The following is a 21,215-nucleotide window of genomic DNA, read 5'->3' as shown; positions in this document are numbered from 1 at the left end:
AAGCAAAGGTAACACTCATGTTAAAATTATTATTATTGAAAAATAGTAAAAATAAAACAGACTGATCTGTCTATTGTTAATGGAGTTAACTCCAAGTTCCATGAAGTGCAGTCCTGAGTATTAGTTTAAGTAGTGAGTTCTTTCCCAGATGGTTGTGTTCACCCATATAAATGCTGGTGGCTTTAAGGTACAAAAGAAGGTATCGCGGTCTTTAGAAGAAGGGCAGCAGCCAGCTAAAGGTGAGTGTAAGTAGTAAGGACCCAACTCTGGGGTTCTAGAGGGTCACGATCTCTCATCAAGCAGAGGCTGTGACCACTAAATCACTTTCTCCAGGGAGAAGTTACAATCCTAAAACAGTTTTAATCTCACTATCAGAGTCTGTATTTCAGAATGTCATATTTAGAGCAATTCTAAGACATACGATATTGCCATCCTTTGCAGACCCCTCACGTAAACAAGAAAGTAATTCACCCAAGAGAGAAAGAATATCCTCTCAGATGGAAGACAAGGAAAAATTAGGGCACGCTAAAATGGAATGCAAACGGGAGTCCCCAGAAAATGAAACCTAACATTCAGATGTCAGACGTCTATGCTCTAGGAAGGGAAGCGGGCACTGCAGACTGTTTTGAGCAATGCGGACGCAGTGGGGGGCTGCCCGGGAACCTGGGGCACCAGGAGCCCCGCAGAGGTACCACGGGGGCCAGGTTCTCAGGCGAACTGTCAGAGCAAAGCAGAAACAGCCCCAAGACCAAGAATCAAGACATCAAATGAACCAGGAACACAAAAGTGAGAAGTCATGAAGTGTCTCACTCCAGGCTGCAGTGGAGTCTGGCCTATGGGATACCATCCCTCTCCTGTTCCCACTCTCGGCCCGCTCCCACCCCAAACATGCTGTCCTACTGAGGAGGAAGGGCAGGGGCTGGGCGGGAAGGCCTGGAGTTTACTTCTATAGCCTGGAACACTGAGACAGATTAATAAAGCTAAATATTTTAGACAGTGAAACAAATACATACCTTCAGTTAAAGTGCCTATGCGTGGTATTGCACTAGTCATTCTGCAAATATTTCAGGGTCTTCTAGGTATTCATTCATTTAGAGACAAGACAGAGTTGCTGTCCACAAGTGGAAGATGCAGAAAAATAATGAACAGACAACCCAGCCATAAAATGGATGAAGTTCTGGGCTTCCCTGGTGGCGCAGTGTTTGAGAGTCCGCCTGCCGATGCAGGGGATGTGGGTTTGTGCCCCGGTCCGGGAAGATCCCACATGCCGCGGAGCGGCTGGGCCCGTGAGCCACGGCCGCTGAGCCTGCGCATCCGGAGCCTGTGCTCCACAGTGGGAGAGGCCACAGCAGTGGGAGGCCTGCGTACCGCAAAAAAAAACCAAAAAACAAAAAACGATGAAGTTCTGCCATTTGCAATAACATGGATGGACTTGGAGGGCATGATGCTCACTGAAATGTCAGACAGAGGACAAATACTATAGGATGTCACTTACATGTGGAATCTAAATATCAAAACAAACTGGTGAATGTAACAGAAAGGAAACACACTCATAGATATAGAGAACAAACTAGTGGTTACAAGTCCTCAATTCACAAAAATTAATTTAAGACAGTTCTTTGACCTAAGTGCACAAGTTAAAAATACAAAACGTGTAAAAGAAAACACAGAAGTTTTGCATGTGTCCTAATATGGTCAAATCCTTGGACCTTTATCTAGGGAATTGACTTCAAACACACTTTGAGCGTTTGCTCAAAACTATTTAGATGTACACTCAAAATGGGAAAAATTGGGGCTTCCCTGGTGGCGCAGCGGTTGAGAGCCCGCCTGCCGATGCAGGGCACACGGGTTCGTGCCCCGGTCCGGGAGGATCCCACATGCCGCGGAGCGGCTGAGCCCGTGAGCCTGTGGCTGGCCGCTGAGCCTGCGCGTCCGGAGCCTATGCTCCGCGACGGGAGAGGCCACAGCGGTGAGAGGCCCGCGTACTGCAAAAAAAAAAAAAAAAAAAAAAGGTTAGGTTTTGATGAATGAAACCTATGAGTGTTTATCGGATACTGACAAAGACCACAGAGGTGGCTGGAGGATACCGCAGTCGGCGTGAGGGTGGATTGATTCCTGGCTCTACCGGCCTGTGAAGCTTGGATGAGTTAGGTAATCTTCCTAAGCCTTCTCTTCATCTACCTGGTAAGTTTTTGAGGGTTAAGGTACATGAGAGAATCCATGTAAAGCTTTTAGAACAGTGGCCGTTATCAAATAATACTCAGTGTAAACACAAAATGCTATTATTAGTGTCACAGGACCTTTGGATGAGTGTTCTGTTTTCCACATAGCCGCCTTTCCCAGGCTGTATAGACACAGAAATACGTGTGAATTACCAATAACACCAAGAATATATATTCCCATTCACACACATTCACACACATTCCACATGTTTTTAGGAACATAAGTGGTTGTTTTTATAGAGAGTAGAGCCATAAAAGCAAATTTAAAAGGTTGGGGTAGCATGTGGTGGATACCATCCCAGGTTTCATCAGGGGAAAAGGTCACGATGGGAGGAGAGAGCACACTGAAGGAAGGGGTTTAGGATGCGACAGTGTGAGAGACACAGAGACAACTTACAAAGAATTCAGGAGGAGGAAAAGCAAGTTGCTGAGGGGACCTGAAGAAACTTCATGTGAAAATTATTCCCTGGGAATTCCCTGGCGGTGCAGGTGGTAGGATTCGGCGCTTTCACTGCCGAGGGTTGGGGTTCGATCCTTGGTCGGGGAACTAAGATCCCACAAGCCTCGCGGCGTGGCTAAGAAACAAAAAGAAAGAAAGAAAATTATTTCCTTAAATCCATGTGTTTGTTTAACCCAGAGATAAGATAGAAGGGTGTTTTCAACCCAGAAGAAAAATTGGACCTTTTCTGTACGTCCCTTCCCTTCTCCCCAGACGCAGAGCTATTTCCAGTGGGCAGAGAGAAATTTCAGTTCAATAAGAGAAAACGGTCTAACAGTGAGGGCCATCCAGTACTGGGACAGAGCTTCAGGAGCTAATGAACCCCAGAGGCCTCTGCCTTCTCAGAGGCTTAAGGCGCTGTTGACAGAGAGGTCTTGGGAATTGCTGGCTTGTTTGTTTCTACCTGGAGCACTGCTACCACTTATGCTCTTGAACGTAATACGGTTTTCTGAGCAGCTTTAAATTTAATTACCTGTGAACAGGCTTTTCCTGATATTTAATGAGGTCTTTACAAAATCGGCTCTAGTATAGCTAGGTGGATACCAGTGTTCTGGTTTGGAGTCAATTCCTCTGCTGACTTTCTCTCTCTGTGGATTCACACGGGGCATGGCCATCAATTCAGCAGTAGCTGGAAGGGGAAACACTCCACCTTATCCCTAGGAAACATCCGTGAGAAAGCTCTTTTACTTATTTATTTATTTTTCTGTTTTTAGACTTTTACTTATTTATTCCTAACGTTTTTATTGGAGTATAATTCTTTACAATGGTGTGTTACTTTCCACTTTATAACAAAGTGAATCAGTTATACATATATCCCCATATCTCTTCCCTCTTGCGTCTCCCTCCCTCCCACCCTCCCTATCCCACCCCTCTAGGTGGTCACAAACCACGGAGCTGATCTCCCTGTGCTATGCGGCTGCTTCCCACTAGCTATCTATTTTACATTTGGTAGTGTATGTATGTCCATGCCACTCTCTCACTTCGTCCCAGCTTACCCTTCCCCCTCCCCAAGTCCTCAAGTCCATGCTCCAGTAGGTCTGCGTCTTTATTCTCGTCTTGCCCCTAGGTTCTTCATGACATTTTTTTTCTTAGATTCCATATATATGGGTTAGCACACGGTATTTGTTTTTCTCTTTCTGACTTACTTCACTCTGTATGACAGACTCTAGGTCCATCCACCTCACTACAAATAACTCAATTTCGTTTCTTTTTATGGCTGAGTAATATTCCATTGTGTATATGTGCCACATCTTCTTTATCCATTCATCTGTCGATGGACATTTGGGTTGCTTCCACGTCCTGGCTGTTGTACATAGAGCTGCAGTGAACACTGTGGTACATGACGTTTTTTGAATTATGGTTTTCTCAGGGTCTAGGCCCAGTAGTGGGATTGCCGGGTCGTACGGTAGTTCTATGAGAAAAGCTCTTTTAATTTCTGTTTCCTTCTACTTCTATTGCTCAGAGATCAGAGGGAGATAGAGAAAAAACGAGAGATCCTTACCAGGCCATGCGGAGGGACGTGGGCACACAGTGGGCGTGGACTGGGTAGAAGGAAAAGAACAGGGAGGCAGAATGAATTTCCAGACCTTCTGGGTACAAGTATAGATAAAAAGGTATTTTATAATCTATTACATTAATCTGGATGAAATACAGCATTGTCCTGATGAATCAGAGCAGATGACTGGAAACTGACATACCTGTTATTTCAAATGAGTTATGATTAAGAACTACAACAGAAGTGTATCTTTGAGCTGGATATTACATTGACTTGAGACTTCAAACAGAGCTCCTTATAAAACATTCTGAGAAAGTTGCCTTTGGTGTTGAAAGTTCCCATATTTGGTTTCAGGCCAAAAGTGACTTTTTCCCCCCTGCATGATTTAATAATAAGGCCTTCAGTCATCCGGGGGCTGCCTGCCTGTGAAAAAGCACCACGGGCCTTGCAGGGCGCTCCCCACCCCCAAACATTCTTCACATTTCACTGTCACTGCCCTGCCGGTTCCTATTAATCCCAAGAGGGGTGCTCCCTACCAAGATCCCTGAATGCAGAATACCTCAAGGAGGGCCCTGAGGCTGACTGCGGCCTTGTGTGGAAATAGAGACTCACCACCCTAAATAAACAGAAGGAAGGTTTATTTATGGAGAGAGGGAGGGGGGCCACGGAATCTGAAGGAGCAGAAGCGGAGAGGTTCATTCCTGAGCCCTCACTTTAGTAGGGAACCAGTATGGGCCCCTGGAGGCTCTCTTAGGGACAGTAAGGAAGGGGACGCAGGAGGACACAGCAACCGGATTGTGTGGCCTTATCACACTGAGCCTCCAGGAAAGAATGCTGGGCTCCCTCAAAGCACAGAGCTTCCCTAATGGGAACCAGGAGCCAATCAAGCTGAACAAAGTTGGGCCCAATTTCTCTAACTTCAGAGTTAAGGGCAAGTGGTCCTTTGTGGTCCTGAAACAGGTCTATTCACCTCCAAATCCCATGTTCTCAACTACCACACCTCCCTGGCTTCTGCGCAGTGTAATCCTAGAATCCTCCCAGAGCATCCAACCACCCGTCCCCCCAGCACTCTCTATCATGTTAGCCTAGTTTAATACTGTTTTCATAGCACTTAGCACATCTTGAAATTCTCTTGTATATCCGTCTACTTACCTCCCCTACCACCAGACTGGGATCTCCCAGAGGGAAGGGGCTGTGCTTTGTTAAATGCTGCTCTATCCTGATGCTAGAACAGTGCCTGGCCTAGAGGAAGTGCTCAAGAGATCAGGGACGAGTGAATCAGTGAACGATCAAGTGAATGAATGGATGCACTAAAGAAGTGGGGTAGGAAATTTTGATTGGTGGGATGTATAAAATAGAATACCAAGGAAAAGGAAAGGAAAATTGAGATTAGTCTGTTTGCAACCTACAATCACCTACTGCTTGCCAGCTCTCCCTGCCACTCCCAAGCCACCCAGCCCCACCTCAGGGTTCAGTCCCCAAACCTGCCTTGCGAGATACCTAGTGGCAGTGTGGTCAAGGGCACAGGGAGGAGGTTCCCTTGGAACATGACTGATGACCTTTGATTCTGAAGGGCTGAGGATGACTGTGATCCGGCTATAATCTAGCCCCGAAATTCTCAACCAGAGGGGACCTCCCGGCATCTCTGGGGCAAAAGACGCAGTGAGGAAGTGTGTGGAGTTTAACACGGTCTGGGTTCTCATGACTTGTTCACTTTTGGATCTTTTAACACATTATCAGGGAGCCTATGTTCAAAAAAAGCTGTAAAGTGATCTAAATGATGGGATCGGACAAGACTTAACAGAAAATCTTAATAACCAGAGAGAGTCGAGGATGAACCCGAAACTTAGAGTTTCAACGCACAGAAGGACAGTGGTTTCTATAAACCATGATGGGGGATTTAGGACAAGCTAATTCAGGGGATGAAGCTAAGCATAATTTGGAATTTGCTGAGCTGCAGATGGCAGGAAGACATCCTGAGGAGCCTGCAGTGGAACGTAAGTAAGCCAGTGAGAAGGACAGAGCTAGAGACACAAGCTAGAACCTTACACAGAATCTGGACCATGCCCCGTGGTACCAGAATATATACATATGGTCTTTGTCCCTAGTTCCTGGCCCAGAGATCCAGAAATCCTTGAAATTTCCAGAGTGACAGAAGTGTCTTTGTTATGCTAATGAGATGCCTCAAGGGGGGGTCCCTAGAGAGCTTCAGGTTGGGGCTGGTCACCAGCAGGACCAATCACTTGATCAGAGGGTTGGGACTGAGAACCAGCTCAACCTCCAGGAAGGGGGACTGGAGATGGAGTTCCATCATGTGGCCAATGATTTAATCAATCGCACCTACTTAATAAGACCACCCCCTAAACCCTGGGGCTTCCTGGTTGGTGAACACCCTGATGTGCAGGGAGGGGGCCCACCCAGATTCCACGTGGAGAGGCACAAAGGCTCTGTGTCTAAGACCCTCCCAGACCTGGCCCTGGGTGTCTCTTCTATTTGTATCCCTTATAATAAAACTGTAATCATAAGTACAGTGCTTTCCTGAGTTCTGTGACTTATTCTAGGGGAACCCTTTACATTTATTGCCAGTCTGTCAGAATCGCAGGTGCCTGAGACTTGGGGTTGGTGTCAGAAGAGAGGGCAGGCTTGAGAGACTGAGCCCTTAACCCTGTGGAGTGTGACACTCACTCCAGGTAGCTGGTGTCAGACTGTGTTGCAGGACGCCCGCTTGGCGTGCAAACAGAGCATGTCCGAGTTGCCGCATGTATTACACAACGGTTGTGAAGGTGTCCAGGGATTTTTAGAAGCCCAGCTCCAAATGGAAACGTTACTGAATTTTATATTTTCTCTCTCACCATTCTGAGCCATTAACTGACAATAATTAAGAAATACTAAATGTCGCAACGGGTGATGATTTTGCATACATTTTATCCAAGAAATACAGAGTTAAGACGATCACCCTCATATGGGTCACTCCGCTGAGGACAATCACGAAATCAGAAAGGAAAAAACTTAATCTTCCAACTTTAATATGTAAAATGACAGACTCTGAGGAAATATAGGAAAATTTATCTCTGCTTAATTCTGGGCTTCTTTATTCCATTAATGTTAGGATGCCACTGATTTTTAAGATGATGAGTTTATAACAGACTTTTGGGGGAGATGGGGAAGGAAAGTAACACCGTCACATTAAATACAGAGATCCACTGTAAGATGCTATTCATTTCAGAAATGTAATATGTAAGAAAATAATCAAGTGCATCTCAGATTTGAGAAAATATGGCAATATAGTAGTAATTAAGATTGTCTTTGCTTCCCTTTAACTTTCAGATGATTTGCCTTAAAGGTGTTCCGTGTCATCACTTTTCCCTTATCCATTTTCTGTTCTAAAATATTACTGTCTCAAAGCATAATTGTTTATTAAAAAAAACTGTCTAGATGGGGGATGATGTGGCTGAGATAAAACAAGGGCCTACTTCACTCCATTACAAGCATTCTGAAAATCAAAGAAAATTAACTTATCACATTAACTGAATTTTGGAAAATAATTCTTCACCAATTACCCGTTAGTATCTTCTGTACTGACAGAAACCAGCTTTGTCTCATATACACACATAAACTGCAGGCCTTCCATGGAGTGAGCAGGTATCATTTCCCCACTAGGTCCTATTTTTCTATATGGAGAAGATGACTCAGAAGACAGCCCTAGGGCTTCTGGATTGCTACCTCCTTTCCCACCTGCCCTCCGGATGGCCGGCCCAAGGGAGGTAGAGCCATAAGATTCAGAATTCTCTTTTTAGGGCTCTGTGCACTGAAATCCCCTCCTAACAAGGCAGTCAGTGCTATACCTTCTGACCTTGAAATTTCTGAGTTATCTATATGAAGTTAGTGAAATGCCCAGTGCAAGAAATGGGCTGCTATTGATATCAGATAGCTAACCACAATCTTAAACAGACCAACAGGCTAATGACAAAAATGCTTCAACCAAGATGTGTGGTCCTGGACGCAAGAGAAGGGGATATGGGGATATATGTATACACATGGCTGATTCACTCTATTATACGGCAGAAACTAACACAACATTGTAAAGCAATTATACTCCAATAAAGATGTTAAAAAAATAAATTTTAAAAAAATTACCTAAAAAAAAAAAAAGATGCGTGGTCCTTACCCAAACCGAAGCAATCTGTAGCTAAACCTTATCTTCACCTGCCAAAATCTTACTGAAAATATTTTGCAGAGAAGCCAGGAAACATGGCTTTCATTGAGGTAAGACTCATACTCTGAGATCCCTCTCTTCAGGGGATTTAAATGACCAACGTACAAAAACAAACCCATCCACATATTAAGAAGAAAGGAGTGCTGTAAAATCCAGAGGGATATTTTTAGGTGACCTAGCACAACCCCTGGAGATGATGCTGATTAGTTTACAATAACTGACAGAACAAGAGTGGGTGTTAGGTGAGGGGAAAGAGTATACTATACTTACAGACAGTGTCATTAAGTTACTCACCATTGACAAGGGAGCTTTCACGTTGGAATCTTGAATCACTCTGTAAACATCAATTATGTATCAAGATTCCTATAACGCAGCTCTGACATCTGCTTTTGAGTCCTTGTTGAAGAACAAGCTCTGTGACTTTGAAAGAGAACTCAGATGCCTTGCTCTCCACTGCCCTCTCTCAAATGAATAAAGCTTATTGGCACTCACACGCTACACAGGACTTGTAGTTTAAGTGATTTACAGTACAGTGTTGAACTTATTACTAAAACAATCATTCCTTTATTGCTGTTTTAATTATCACTCTAAAAAGCTCTGTGAGACAAGGAAGGAAATTTTCATCAGAAATTGACAACAGAAACTGGCAAGGGTGGTGCCACTTGGTGCATCTAACCTCTGAAGCTGAAACAGCCTGCAGAGCAACGTGTACCATCCCGACATTTAACAACAAGGGAGGTGAGTCTAGTTTCAGATGCCCTTCCGGCAGCTCAGGATAATCAGGTCCAGCCTCCTAGAAACCCTCAACTACATCTCTAGGTAATCAAAGCCACCCCTTGAGAATGAAGGATGTGTCAGACACGGAGAGGGTGATTTGTAAGACAATCAAACACTCATCTCATCACACCATCATGTAGTTTTTAACCAAAGCAACTGAAAATGAACAGATTCTCTCTTTCAGATGAGTTGCTTGCATTAATAGTTTTTTTGTTGGTGGTCGTTTTTTAAAAAAATCACATCTCTGGAAATTCCTCCCTGCAGCATAAACCATTAAGTATCCTTTACAGGACTCAGGAATGAACTCAATCCTTCTGGCTGACTTAGGAACACTGGCACGTGTTGACGGCCGGGTCCCGGCACCAGGAAACCATGTGCTAACTGGCTGCTCTATCCCTCTTTCCTCTTCAGCGTCTGCCAGGTGGAGCCCCGACTTCCAGGGCGATTCTGGCTCTTGGTCGCATCCTGCCTGTTATCTCTGTCTGGCAAACAACTACTCCGTGCTTCCAGAACAGGCACCGGTGATAAGTTATTCTCAGCCCGCTCTGCCAGAAGTTTTTTTGGCCGACAGGCTGAGGAAGACCATTGTTGTTGCTGGCTGTTATCTCTTGCCGGCTCTGCCTGGCAGATGTGTGACTCCGTCTCTCTGGTGTGGAAACAGGGAGCTCGACTCTGGATGAGTCAATACACTAATAAACAAGGGGCACGGAGGAAATAGCAACCAGTCTTGAAAACAGAAAAAGAAACACGTGGAGGTTTACTGGATGCCGAGATGTTTGTCCTCCACAGCGTGCCTCTGCTTTATCTCGCTTCACAGCCTTCCTATCAGAGAAATGGGGAAGTTCATCGTGTATCAAGTGCGAATTGGCTGTAATGTTTGTGCGTTACTTACATAGCACGGAAAGTATTTTTTGGTGCTGGGGAGTGCTGTTTTCTTCCATGGCGAATTTATATCTTTGTCATTCATCTCCCCTTTGCGGACCCCATATTCTAGGAAGTCCTCAGTCTATCAAGACGTTTACTGTCTCCTGGACTGATCCCCCTGAAATCAGCGAAACCGTCCTGACTGTGGCCTCGGAAGTGCCTGTGGTGAGATAAAAACGGCACGCAGGAACCCTTGCTCTGGGGAAGGCTGTCTCTGAGGCAGAAGCACAGGGCAGAGTGGGTGCACGTCGCGTGTCCCTACAAACACGGCACGATGCTGGAGTCCATCACTGGCCACAGGGACCAAGCACCTCTTGGCCTCTGCACATGTCACACGGGGGCCAAACACCAGGCTTCAGAGACTCAGCAGGACCCCGTGGGCCTGCGGGAGATGAGCGCTCAACCTTGACGGTGTGCCGTGTCACAAGTGGAACTCGTGAGGACATGCAGGGGGACGAAGCCTGCTCTAGTCCCAGGACCACCTTCCTCTCAGAGGTCTAGGATGGACAAGAGTGGTGTCACACAGGATTGGGATCACAGGAGAGATGCGACTTCCTTGAGGGACTCAGGGACACCTCATGTCACCCTGTAGCGATACCGTCATATGAGGGTGACCAAATCTCTGTTTCCTCCAGAAAATCCTGGGTTGACCCTGGCATATGTATTCATAATACCATTTTTCTCACTCCAAAGTGTCTTTATTTGGATGGTAAGCCCTCCCATCAGTCCACACCCTATCAGGGCTCAAGATAAGCTCTCCTAATGCCACAGCTGCAATATTAGGGCCACTCACCACCTGGGCTTTTATTTAATGTGGTTTCAACAAACATTTGTTCAGCACCACGGGGTACACCAGCGGCACACCAGCCGCTGTGCCAGGCGGAGGGATAAGGACATGAATGTGAGACAGATGCAGGGTAGATGACCACCCTGTGTGAAACGCACAGCCGAGGGACGCACAAAATAGGACCTGGGCGCTGCTGAGGCGTCAGCTTAGGGAAGAGCTGCCCGCCCACTTGGAGAATCAGCTGGGGCTCATGCCGGCCCACAGGTGGGGTGGCGGTGGTGGCGTGAGTGGTGGGACCAGAGAGAAAACCATAAATCCGTGGGGCACACGTGTTTCTTGCTGTGCCCCGGGAGCCTCATCAGCACTGGAGGGCAGAGCGTAAACAGGGGCACAGGAGCCCCTGCATTTTCCCCTAAAGATATGCACAGTTTTTATTTTCAATATTTACTTCTGTCGGTGCTTGGCTACTACCAAGTAAATAAAGTAAGTCCACTCTTCTTTACGACTGAAGATCAACATGGGAAACTTCTCCCTCGCTCGTCCTTCCTCATTCCCACTGGCAGCAGACCATCCTCCTGGCGTTCTCATCAGCTGTCAGCACTGATGCAACACTGAACACGTATGGGTTTTTCTCATTATCTTTTCAGTGGCTGAGTGAACGTGCCTGCACTTTTTTTTTTTCAGGATTTTATATTATTTGTGTGTGTGTCTCCATATAAAGTTTATTTTTTAACATCTTTATTGGAGTGTAATTGCTTTACAATGGTGTGTTAGTTTCTGCTTTATAACAAAGTGAATCAGTTATACATATACATATATCCCCACATCTCTTCCCTCTTGCGTCTCCCTCCCTCCCACCCTCCCTATCCCACCCCTCCTATCCCACCCCTCTAGGTGGTCACAGAGCACCGAGCTGATCTCCCTGTGCTATGCGGCTGCTTCCCACTAGCTGTCTGTTTTACGTTTGGTAGTGTATATATGTCCATCATGCCTGCACTTTTAAACGTTGCTTACGTTCACCCTTTCTACGTAGAACGTCCTTAACCGTCTCCTTCATTTGTTCAAAAGCTGATCACACTTTAAGACCCAATGCATATGTCGACTCCTGAGAGAAAGCAATCCCGAGTCCACAGCTAGACTCCAAATTCCGGGACACCCAACTCTGTCTCCGAGTCACCTTTCCAATTCTAGCATTTAGCCTAGAGTTCAGCAAATGATAAATCCTAGTTTGAATAAACATAATCATAGGGTTTTATCTTTTAAAAGTGTACAGCTCAGTGAATCATCCAGAGAGAACAGTCCTGCATGACTATCACCCGGTCAAGACTTAGAACATTACCGCCACCCCACAAGCCCCAATCCCTACATTCTCCCACCTCCCCAAGGATACCACTATTTCGACTTCTATCACCACCAGGTATTAGTTTTACTGTTTTGAACATGATATCAATGGAGTCATATCGTATATATAATTTTATATTTAGCTTGTTTCATTCACATTACGTTTGTGAGGTCCATCCACACTATTATATGTAGCTGAGTTAGTTCATCTGGGGGGCAGTATATTACCTCACTGCATGAACATAGACCACAGTTTATGTATCCATTCTGTTGATGTTTACTTGGGTTCCTTCCAGTTTGGTGTCTTACAAACCATGCTCTGATAAATAGTCCTGTGTGTGTCTTACGGTACACCTGGGCTCACGTTTCTGTTGAGAATGGACTTGCTAGGTCTTTGAGCAGATCTATGTTCAGTTTTGGTAGATAATGCCCAAGTCTTTCCAGAATGTGCCAGTTTATCCTCCTACCTGCAATATATAAATTCCTATTTCTTCACATCTTGACCAGCACTTGGTGGGGCCCGTCCTTTAAACTGCAGCCATTCTGGTGTGTGTGTGTAATAGCGTTGCACTCTAGTTTAATCTGCATTTCCCCATGACTAATGTGTGTGGGAACTTTTTCATATGTTTATCGGCTATTTGGATATTCTCTTTATGGGCTCCATGACTAATCTGTTTGGCTACAAATCCCTTGTTATACATGTTATAAATATGTTCTCCCACTCTGTGGCTTGCCTTTTCACTTTCTAATGTTATTGTTTGAAAACAAAAGTTGTAGATTTTAAGGAAGCCTTGTCATTCATGGTTAAACTCCTGGGATCCTGTGTAAGAAATCTTTCCCTTCAAAACTCATGAAAATATGCTCTTAAATTATCTTCTAGAAGATTTATAATTTTACCTTTCATATTTAAACCTGCAGCCCATGTGGGATTAATTATTTTTTGCATGGTATGGAAGTTGGGGCCACATTTTATTTTCCATGTGGGTATTCAATTCACCCAGAGCCAATAATTGGAAAGACTGTACTGTTTCCTACTGTTACATTTTTCATGATACCCCCTGCCCCTCACCCTTTTCTGTATTTTCTAAACTTTTATTTTTTCCATGCTTCATTCTGGATATTTTCTTAAGCTGTTTCTTTCACTCCACAAGTTCTTGCTTCAGCTGTGTCTAATCTGCTAGAAAGCCTACCTTATTTCCTTAAACATATTAGTCAGTTATTTTAAAGTCTGTGTAAGATAATGTCGTCATCCAGATACCCTGTGAGTCCATTCCTATTGTGTATTGTCTCTCTTGGGATTTCATCACATCGTCTTAACTCCTATGTGCGTGATTATATTTGACTGAATTATGGAAATTTTATATGAAATGTTGTAGAGAGAATTGAAGGCCTCGGATGATGGCTATATTTCTCCAAAGAGGAATATAAATTTGCTCTCAACAGACATCTAGGGCTATAGCAGTTTCAATGATCTTAATCCAAGCTGGGATTGAGGTGATCCACAGATGAACTACAGTGTCCGTGAGGAATGGTCTATTTCAGTACATACTGACTCCTTTCCAATCTAGAGTGTTTGAGGTATGCCAGCCTGCTGCCATGATGGACCCCAAACTCAATTTCTGGATCCCCAGTCCTGTGAGTTTGTCAAAAACTTTGCTCAGCTTTTCAATCTCTCAGCTACCACTTATGGAACAGGCAGAGGTCCCTAAGGAAAAAATGGGCCCAAATGCTCATTTCTCTGTAATTTTCTTTTCCCTGATCTTGGCACTATAATTATTCACTAACTTGTTTGCACTCCATATATTCAACCAACTAAAAACATATTTTTTTGTCCTCTGAGGGGGGTTGATCTGAATTGACTAGTCTGCCCTTAACCGAAGCAAATCTCTATCATAAAATGTTTCATCACCGCCACCTATTACATACCTATCCACCCATGGTACTATGCTGAGAGTATAGCAGTGTACACAATACATTTCACGTAAATGAAGTGTGCAATTATTTCTAATTCATTACGGAATATATTTGCAGCATCACTTGTTAGAGAGCGTGTCATCACTGTGGGATTTGACAGGATGGAACGGAGCAGACAGTGTACCTTAATCCCACAGACTTTACAGTATGGAGGGATCATTCTTTCTCCCCATATTACAGAGGTAGTAAATGACCCCAGGCAAGGTGAGTAATTTATCCAAGATCATACAACCAGCTAGTGCACAAGTAGATTTTTTAGATCAGTTATCACACTTCCTAGAGCTCTGAGTTCTTCCTTCCATAACAACCTGGTTTGCTGTTTGAAAGCGTCTACTTCTGAGTTGGAATTTCAAGTATGTTGATGTTAGGAAGGAAATGAGGTTAGAGCACTTGACCTGATAGGACATTCCAATCATTAGGTACAATTTGAAAAAAAAAAAAAAAAAAAAAAGGCTTAAAGGCAGAAATAGGTTGATCAGGTGAAGAAACTGATGGATTTGTTTTGATGAGAACAATGAAGAAAGCAGACAGGCTGCCCAGCTCTTAAAAAACATGCAGACGGTGAACGCTGTTAAGGAAGCATCTTAGAAAAGAAAAGCGAGGCTCTTGTTTTGCCATCTGCAAATGGAACTACCCTGTGCTTTAGTTTACAAAGCAATTTTTTTTTTTTTCTGGCCGAGCGCTGAGCAGCGTGTGTGATCTCAGTATGTGGGATCTTAGTTCCCCGACCAGGGATGGAACCCGCACCCCCGGCAGTGGAAGCGCAGAGTCTTAACCACTGGACCACCAGGGAAGTCCCTACAAAGCAGTTTCATGCAACTGACCATAATAATGGTGAAACTGAGCAGGAATCACCGAAGGGAGGCAGTGGGCCACATCACGTCTATCAGTCAGTGCTATGGTAAAATGCAGGTCAAGATGAAAAGGAATGGCCAGGAAGGGAGGAGGGAGGAGGGGCCATCGTACAAAACACATTCAAAGAGAAACAAAAGTTTTGTAGAAAATGGAACTTTTTTCTGGACTCATAGATTTTATAAATGTAGGTTATCATTTAACTGTACAGTACTCAAAGTAGTCATAGAGGAGCTTGCAGTGGTTTTGTATCAGTTGCTGCAAAAGTCCAAAACATTATTAGTTACATTGTGTGTTTCCATAACATCTCTGCTAGTAAACATACCTGCTAGGGTGCTGGGGACTTTAATGAGAGACTCCTGGGAGGTTATGTTACTAGCATCCCTTTTGAGCCATATTCATTTTTTCATTCACATACTATGTCACTCATTGGAGAAGCAGTTATTAAAATTTATGCTAGGAATGAAGGAAACAGATAAAAGACATGGTTCCTGCGGCCAAGAAGTTGCTTGCCTTACCGATGGAATTTCCCAGTACCCCATGTTGCTCTTGGCCATGCAAACATTAGATTCTTAGATTTCTACTCAAGGTTATTCCACTTAGAAAACGAGGCCTCACTACTGTTCGCTGAGGTTGTCATTCAGGTGTAAGGTGGGATCACAGGTCCTGTTACAGCACCTGAGTCACAATGGCAGCCTCTGCACAGTGACAAGACTGCACTCCTTTCCCTAAAACTGTGTGAAAACAGAGAAACAGTATCTTAACATTGCTTTTAAATCTTCATGGCAAAAAAAAGAGAGTCAGTGCTCTGCCCAGGAAGGAAGAAAATAGCTGCACCACTTCTGTATATTTGCTAGGACGCTAATGTCAAAATAGGCTCAGACGTTAAGGGACACTGAAGCTGGGGTGGCATCGTTGTTTACTAGTCAATGAAAAGCAGATCAGATCAGACACCCAGTTCCTTGGTTACACCAGCCACACTCTGAGTGCTCAGTCCTCACATGGGGGCTGGTGGCTGCCATATTGGACAGCTCAGATACATAACACTTCCTTCACCACAGAAAGTTCTATTGGACAATGTTGGAAATGGACTGAGTCTCCTAAAACGGTGGAAAGTTGGGATTGCACATGGTGCCAGTGGGTTTGGCTAGCAAAAAAGGAATTCTAGTTAAATATAATGAGACATCTTCTTTTAAAAGTTCAGCTGGAGCTTTCTAGCATGTAATTAAGCCAAAGAATAATGACCGAAACAAGTTTCTCCTGGCTTTGGGTGTTTGGATACCGACTGCTTTGAATCTTGTCTGTAGGACATACAAGACGCCGTGCCACTGTGTTTGGCCACCAGGTGGGCCCAGGATCACTAATTGTGTAGACACCATCCAGCTACTGGCTGACAGCAAAGGCCCTGCAATGCAAAGCCCTGAAAAAGGCAAGCGGGGAATTCCCTGGCGGTCCAGGGGTTAGGAATCCGCGCTTCCACTGCAGGGGACCCAGGTTCGAGCCCCGGCTGGGGAACTAAGATCCTGCAAGGCATGCGGCACAGCCAAAAAAGAAAGAAAGAAAGAAAGAAAAAGGGAAACGCATTCATCCTGCACACTGAACAAATGCTCTGTCTGCCTGCAACTGTATTCCACAATGGGGGTGAAATGCGTTTAACGAGAGGGTCCTCTTATTCATGTGACTGGACACCTGAAGGTTTGCCCTTGACGTGATCACATGGGAGGGACAGAATGGAGCCTTTGGCAGTGGGTTTTGTTAAGTGCAACTATCTTGCTCACCCTGACATGATATTCCATTTTACACCCCATTTACCTGCTCAAATCCAGGTCAACCTGATGATACACATTACTCTCAATCTTAAAACATAAGACAGAGGTACATGGGTGCAGTATTTCTTGAGTCATGTGGGTAAACGAGACCTGTAACAATGTCCAATAGGTAACCGGGGCTTAATGAGATTGGTCAGCACTAGTTTATGTCTTCTGTCTACCCCCTGGTGGAGGGATTCATTACTAGCTGGAGCCAAAGAAGGAAAGAGAAAGAGAAAAAAGCATGAATTATTTCCTGAGTATCTATTCAGTCCCTCCCTCAATCATCTGGGGTTTGTTGTTTATACAAGATTGCCAGCTCCACAGAAGGGGAGCTGAAATCCATTCCTTCCCTTTGAGCTTGTGCTTTCCTGGAAAAAGAAGGAGCAGGACAGCAGCAGGAGGGCTCTGCCGAAACTCTTCATTCTGAGCTGAAGGGCCCATCACTCTGGGTGCAGAAAAAGAAAAAAGAGAATGACGAGCTTTGCTGCCCTGGCAGGTCTGGAATCCTTCCTTTGGCTGTGGGTGATATCTAATGATTCAGAGGAAGTACTGTCCATTCTTCAAAGCAGACCTAGCCAATTGTGTAATGTTTATTCTGAGGCACTGGAAGAAGCCAAAAAAGAAGGGAGGTTGGGGAGAAATTCCTTCCTTTGCAATGATCAGCTTACACCCTGCACCACCAGGTCTGATTACCCTTATCTTTTCTTGCGTAAGGACAGTGTTATGACTGCACAGAAGTGACCAGACTTCCAAAAAAAAAAAAAAAAAAAAAACTCCAGCCACAATATTTGACTCTATGCCTCTGGCGGTAAATCCCTTACACTGGCCACACGCTGCATGAGAAGCTATTTCCTTTGATTTACTCATTTACCAGTTCTCACCTCCATCAGGTGTCCCCTGTTCTTAAATTAGCGAACGAGGCGGAAAGAAAAGTCTGTTCGACTCACAGACATAGAGAACAGACATGTGGTTACCAAGGGGGAGGGGTGGATTGGGAGTTTGGGATTAACAGATGCAAACTAGTATACACAGGATGGATAAACAACCAGGTCTTACTGTATAGCACAGGGATACATAGTCAGTATCCTGGGATAAACCATAATGGAAAAGAATGTATACATATGTATAACTGAATCACTTTGCTGTACAGCAGAAATTAATGCAACATTGTAAATCAATTCTACTTCAATAAAATTTTTAAAAAAGAAAAGTCTGGGGCTTCCCTGGTGGTGCAGTGGTTGAGAGTCCGCCTGCCGATGCAGGCGGCGCGGGTTCATGCCCCGGTCCGGGAAGATCCCACATGCCGTGGAGCGGCTGGGCCCGTGAGCCATGGCCGCTGAGCCTGCGCGTCCGGAGCCTGTGCTCCGCAACGGGAGGGGCCACAACAGTGAGAGGCCCGCGTACCGCAAAACAAATAAAAAAAAAAAAAAAAGAAGTCTGTTGGTGTTGCATCATCCCTTTCATTTAGGCAGATTTCATCTAATGTAAATACCCTTTCATCTCTTTTTCTCATATTGCATACTGATTTTAAAAATTTGTTCTTTTTAAAAACTAGGTTTCTGGGGGCTTCCCTGGTGGCACAGTGGTTGAGAATCTGCCTGCCAATGCAGGGGACACGGGTTCGAGCCCTGGTCTGGGAAGACCCCACATGCCATGGAGCAACTAGGTCCGTGAGCCACAACTACTGAGCCTGTGTGTCTGGAGCTTGTGCTCCGCAACAAGAGGGGCCGCGACAGTGAGAGGCCTGTGCACCGCGATGAACAGTGGCCCCTGCTTGCTACAACTAGAGAAAGCCCTCGCACAGAAACAAAGACCCAACACAGCCAAAAAATAAATAAATTAATTAATTAATTAAAAAACAAAAAAACTAGCTTTTTAAAAAACTAATACCAGGACCCAGTTAAAATTATTCAGGCACCACAATATATAGAAAAAGTAAGTATCTCTCCCACTGCAGACCCTTGTCTCCCCAGGCCTCACCTCCAAGCCAGTCATTATTACCAGCTGCTGTGTAAACTCCAGAAACAGCCAAACCCATGTGTGTGTGCATTTCCTCCTTTTAAAATGCATTTTCACATAACAATATATTTTGGAGGGCATTCCATTTTATCATCAGTAGTGCTGCTTCATCCTTTTTCATGGCTGCATCGTATTCTAGTTTGAATACATAATTTATATAACCAGTCTCATACCAATGGATATGTATGTTTCCAGTTGTTTACTCATATATGAAAAGCTCCAACAAAGACCTTTGTATACATGTCTTCACATACAAGTATGTGCACTTTAAATGCTGATAGATATTTCCAGATTGCCCTCCAAAGAAATTACATCAACTTATACCATCACGACTGTATATAAGAACCCTTGCTCCCCACTTCCTTGCCAAAACCATCTAATAATATTTACTATCTTCCATCAAATGACAGCTCTACCTGAAAAACCACATGAGATATAGGGACCTCCAAATAAACACTGGGTCCTGACACTGAGCCTTCTACCCTATCTCTTTTTTTATATCAATTTATATATTTATATATAAATTTATTATTATTTTTTTTTATTTTTGGGTCTTCATTGCTGCACACGGGCTTTCTTTAGTTGCACCAAGCAGGGGCTACTCTTCATTGCAGTGCGTGGGCTTCTTACTGTGGTAGCTTCTCTTGTTGTGGAGCACGGGCTTAGGCACGTGGGCTTCAGTAGTTGTGGCTCGTGGGCTCAGTAGTTATGGCGCACGGGCTTAGTTACTCTGGGGCATGTGGGATCTTCCTGGACCAGGGCTTGAACCCGTGTCCCCTGCCTTGGCAGGTGGATTCTTAACCACTGTGCCACCAGGGAAGCCCTACCCTGTCTCTTGTGAAACCAACGTCCCCTGTATAAGCCCTAATACCTAACAGAGCAAAACAAACAAGATGAAAAAAACAGAATGGGATATATGATCAAACAGACTAGCGCCGCCTAGAGGCTCCTTATTTTCAGTACTGCCAAGTTTGCAAACTACTTTGCACTGGTAATTGTGCGTGTGCTTTTTGAGGGTGGGGTAGTGAGAGGAATCCGTAGTTTTCATCAGATTCTCAAAGTGGTCTGTGACTGCTGCCAAAAAAGCTAAGAATCACTGACTTAGACAATAAAAAAGAAAGAGAAAATTCAATGTGTATAAAAATCCAAGTGCCTGATTTTATGGCTTAATGTAGATAACTAAATAACACTGTAAACTTACACTCTTAACACATAAAATAATGCAATCACGCTAGAGCATTGATTCTCAAATTCTGGACTCAAAAAATTTCTAAAACAAAGTTTGTCAACCAATATGGTTTTGCCAAAGTTCTATTACATCAAGTGGAGATGTTAACAACAACAACAAAAAAATTACTATGTTCTGTCATCATTTCATAAGACTATTTTAACACCCAGAAGTAGGAAAGATGTAACCTTAGAGTAAAAGGCAGTCCTTTAAATTGAATAAGTTTAACTCTTTAAAGCTCCCTACTCTGCCCCACATTTTCTCACTTCACCATCAGCCCTCAAGTCTGAATGACACAGACAGGAAAATGCTGTCATGCATCATCACTGTCTGTGGGCCGGCCCTCAGAAACTACTGCTATCAGGGACCTGTTTGTTTTTTTTTAAACACCTTTATTGGAGTATAATTGCTTTACAATGGTGTGTTAGTTTCTGCTTTATAACAAAGTGAATCAGTTATACATATACATATGTTCCCATATCTCTTCCCTCTTGCGTCTCGCTCCCTCCCACCCCCCCATCCCACTCCTCTAGGTGGTCACAAAGCACCGAGCTGATCTCCCTGTGCTATGCGGCTGCTTCCCACTAGCTATCTATTTTACGTTTGGTAGTGTATATATGTCCATGCCACTCTCTCACTTTGAGGGACCTGCTCTTATATTCAGGAAAGTCGGGGCTCCTTCACTGTCTTGTTTTTGGTCTGTGCAGCTGAACGATGTAGAGGAAAAAGCACCAGATTTTGAGTCTTGGATTTGCCATTAATTAACTTCAGTTAAGTTACTTAATGCCTCTTTGAACTTCAGTTCTTACGTCAGATGAGAATACTAACCCCTTTCATGCCTACCTCCCAGAACTGACCGGTTCAGATAAATAAACATGTGAGCAAGGTTTTCTGTAAACTATGATTTATGATACGACATGCAAAGTTTATTCAGCTAAAGAGGAGTGAGGTCAGGACTCGACCCCATGACTCTCTGGGGATCCCATATTCTTTTTTTTTTTTTTTTTTTTTTGCGGTACACGGGCCTCTCACTGTTGTGGCCTCTCCTGTTGCAGAGCACAGGCTCTGGA

At 44.3% G+C, this 21,215-nt stretch overlaps 1 protein-coding gene across 1 annotated transcript in view; it reads right to left on the bottom strand.

Annotated features, from left to right (window-relative positions):
• Positions 1-1,791: 1,791 nt before the first annotated feature.
• BLOC1S5 (biogenesis of lysosomal organelles complex 1 subunit 5) overlaps positions 1,792-21,215 on the bottom strand; it is a 77,533-nt gene continuing 58,109 nt past the window's right edge. Inside the window, exon 5 of the mRNA XM_049715635.1 lies at positions 1,792-2,797. Within this exon, the coding sequence (XP_049571592.1) occupies positions 2,627-2,797 (171 nt within the window). The 3' untranslated portion in view covers positions 1,792-2,626. The remainder of the gene's footprint in view (positions 2,798-21,215) is intronic.

The sequence above is a fragment of the Orcinus orca genome, chromosome 10 (assembly GCF_937001465.1).
Source record: "Orcinus orca chromosome 10, mOrcOrc1.1, whole genome shotgun sequence".
Classification (NCBI taxonomy): Eukaryota; Metazoa; Chordata; class Mammalia; order Artiodactyla; family Delphinidae; genus Orcinus; species Orcinus orca.
The sequence above is the reverse complement of the archived record's forward strand: the minus strand, read 5'-3'. Positions and strand labels throughout refer to the sequence as shown.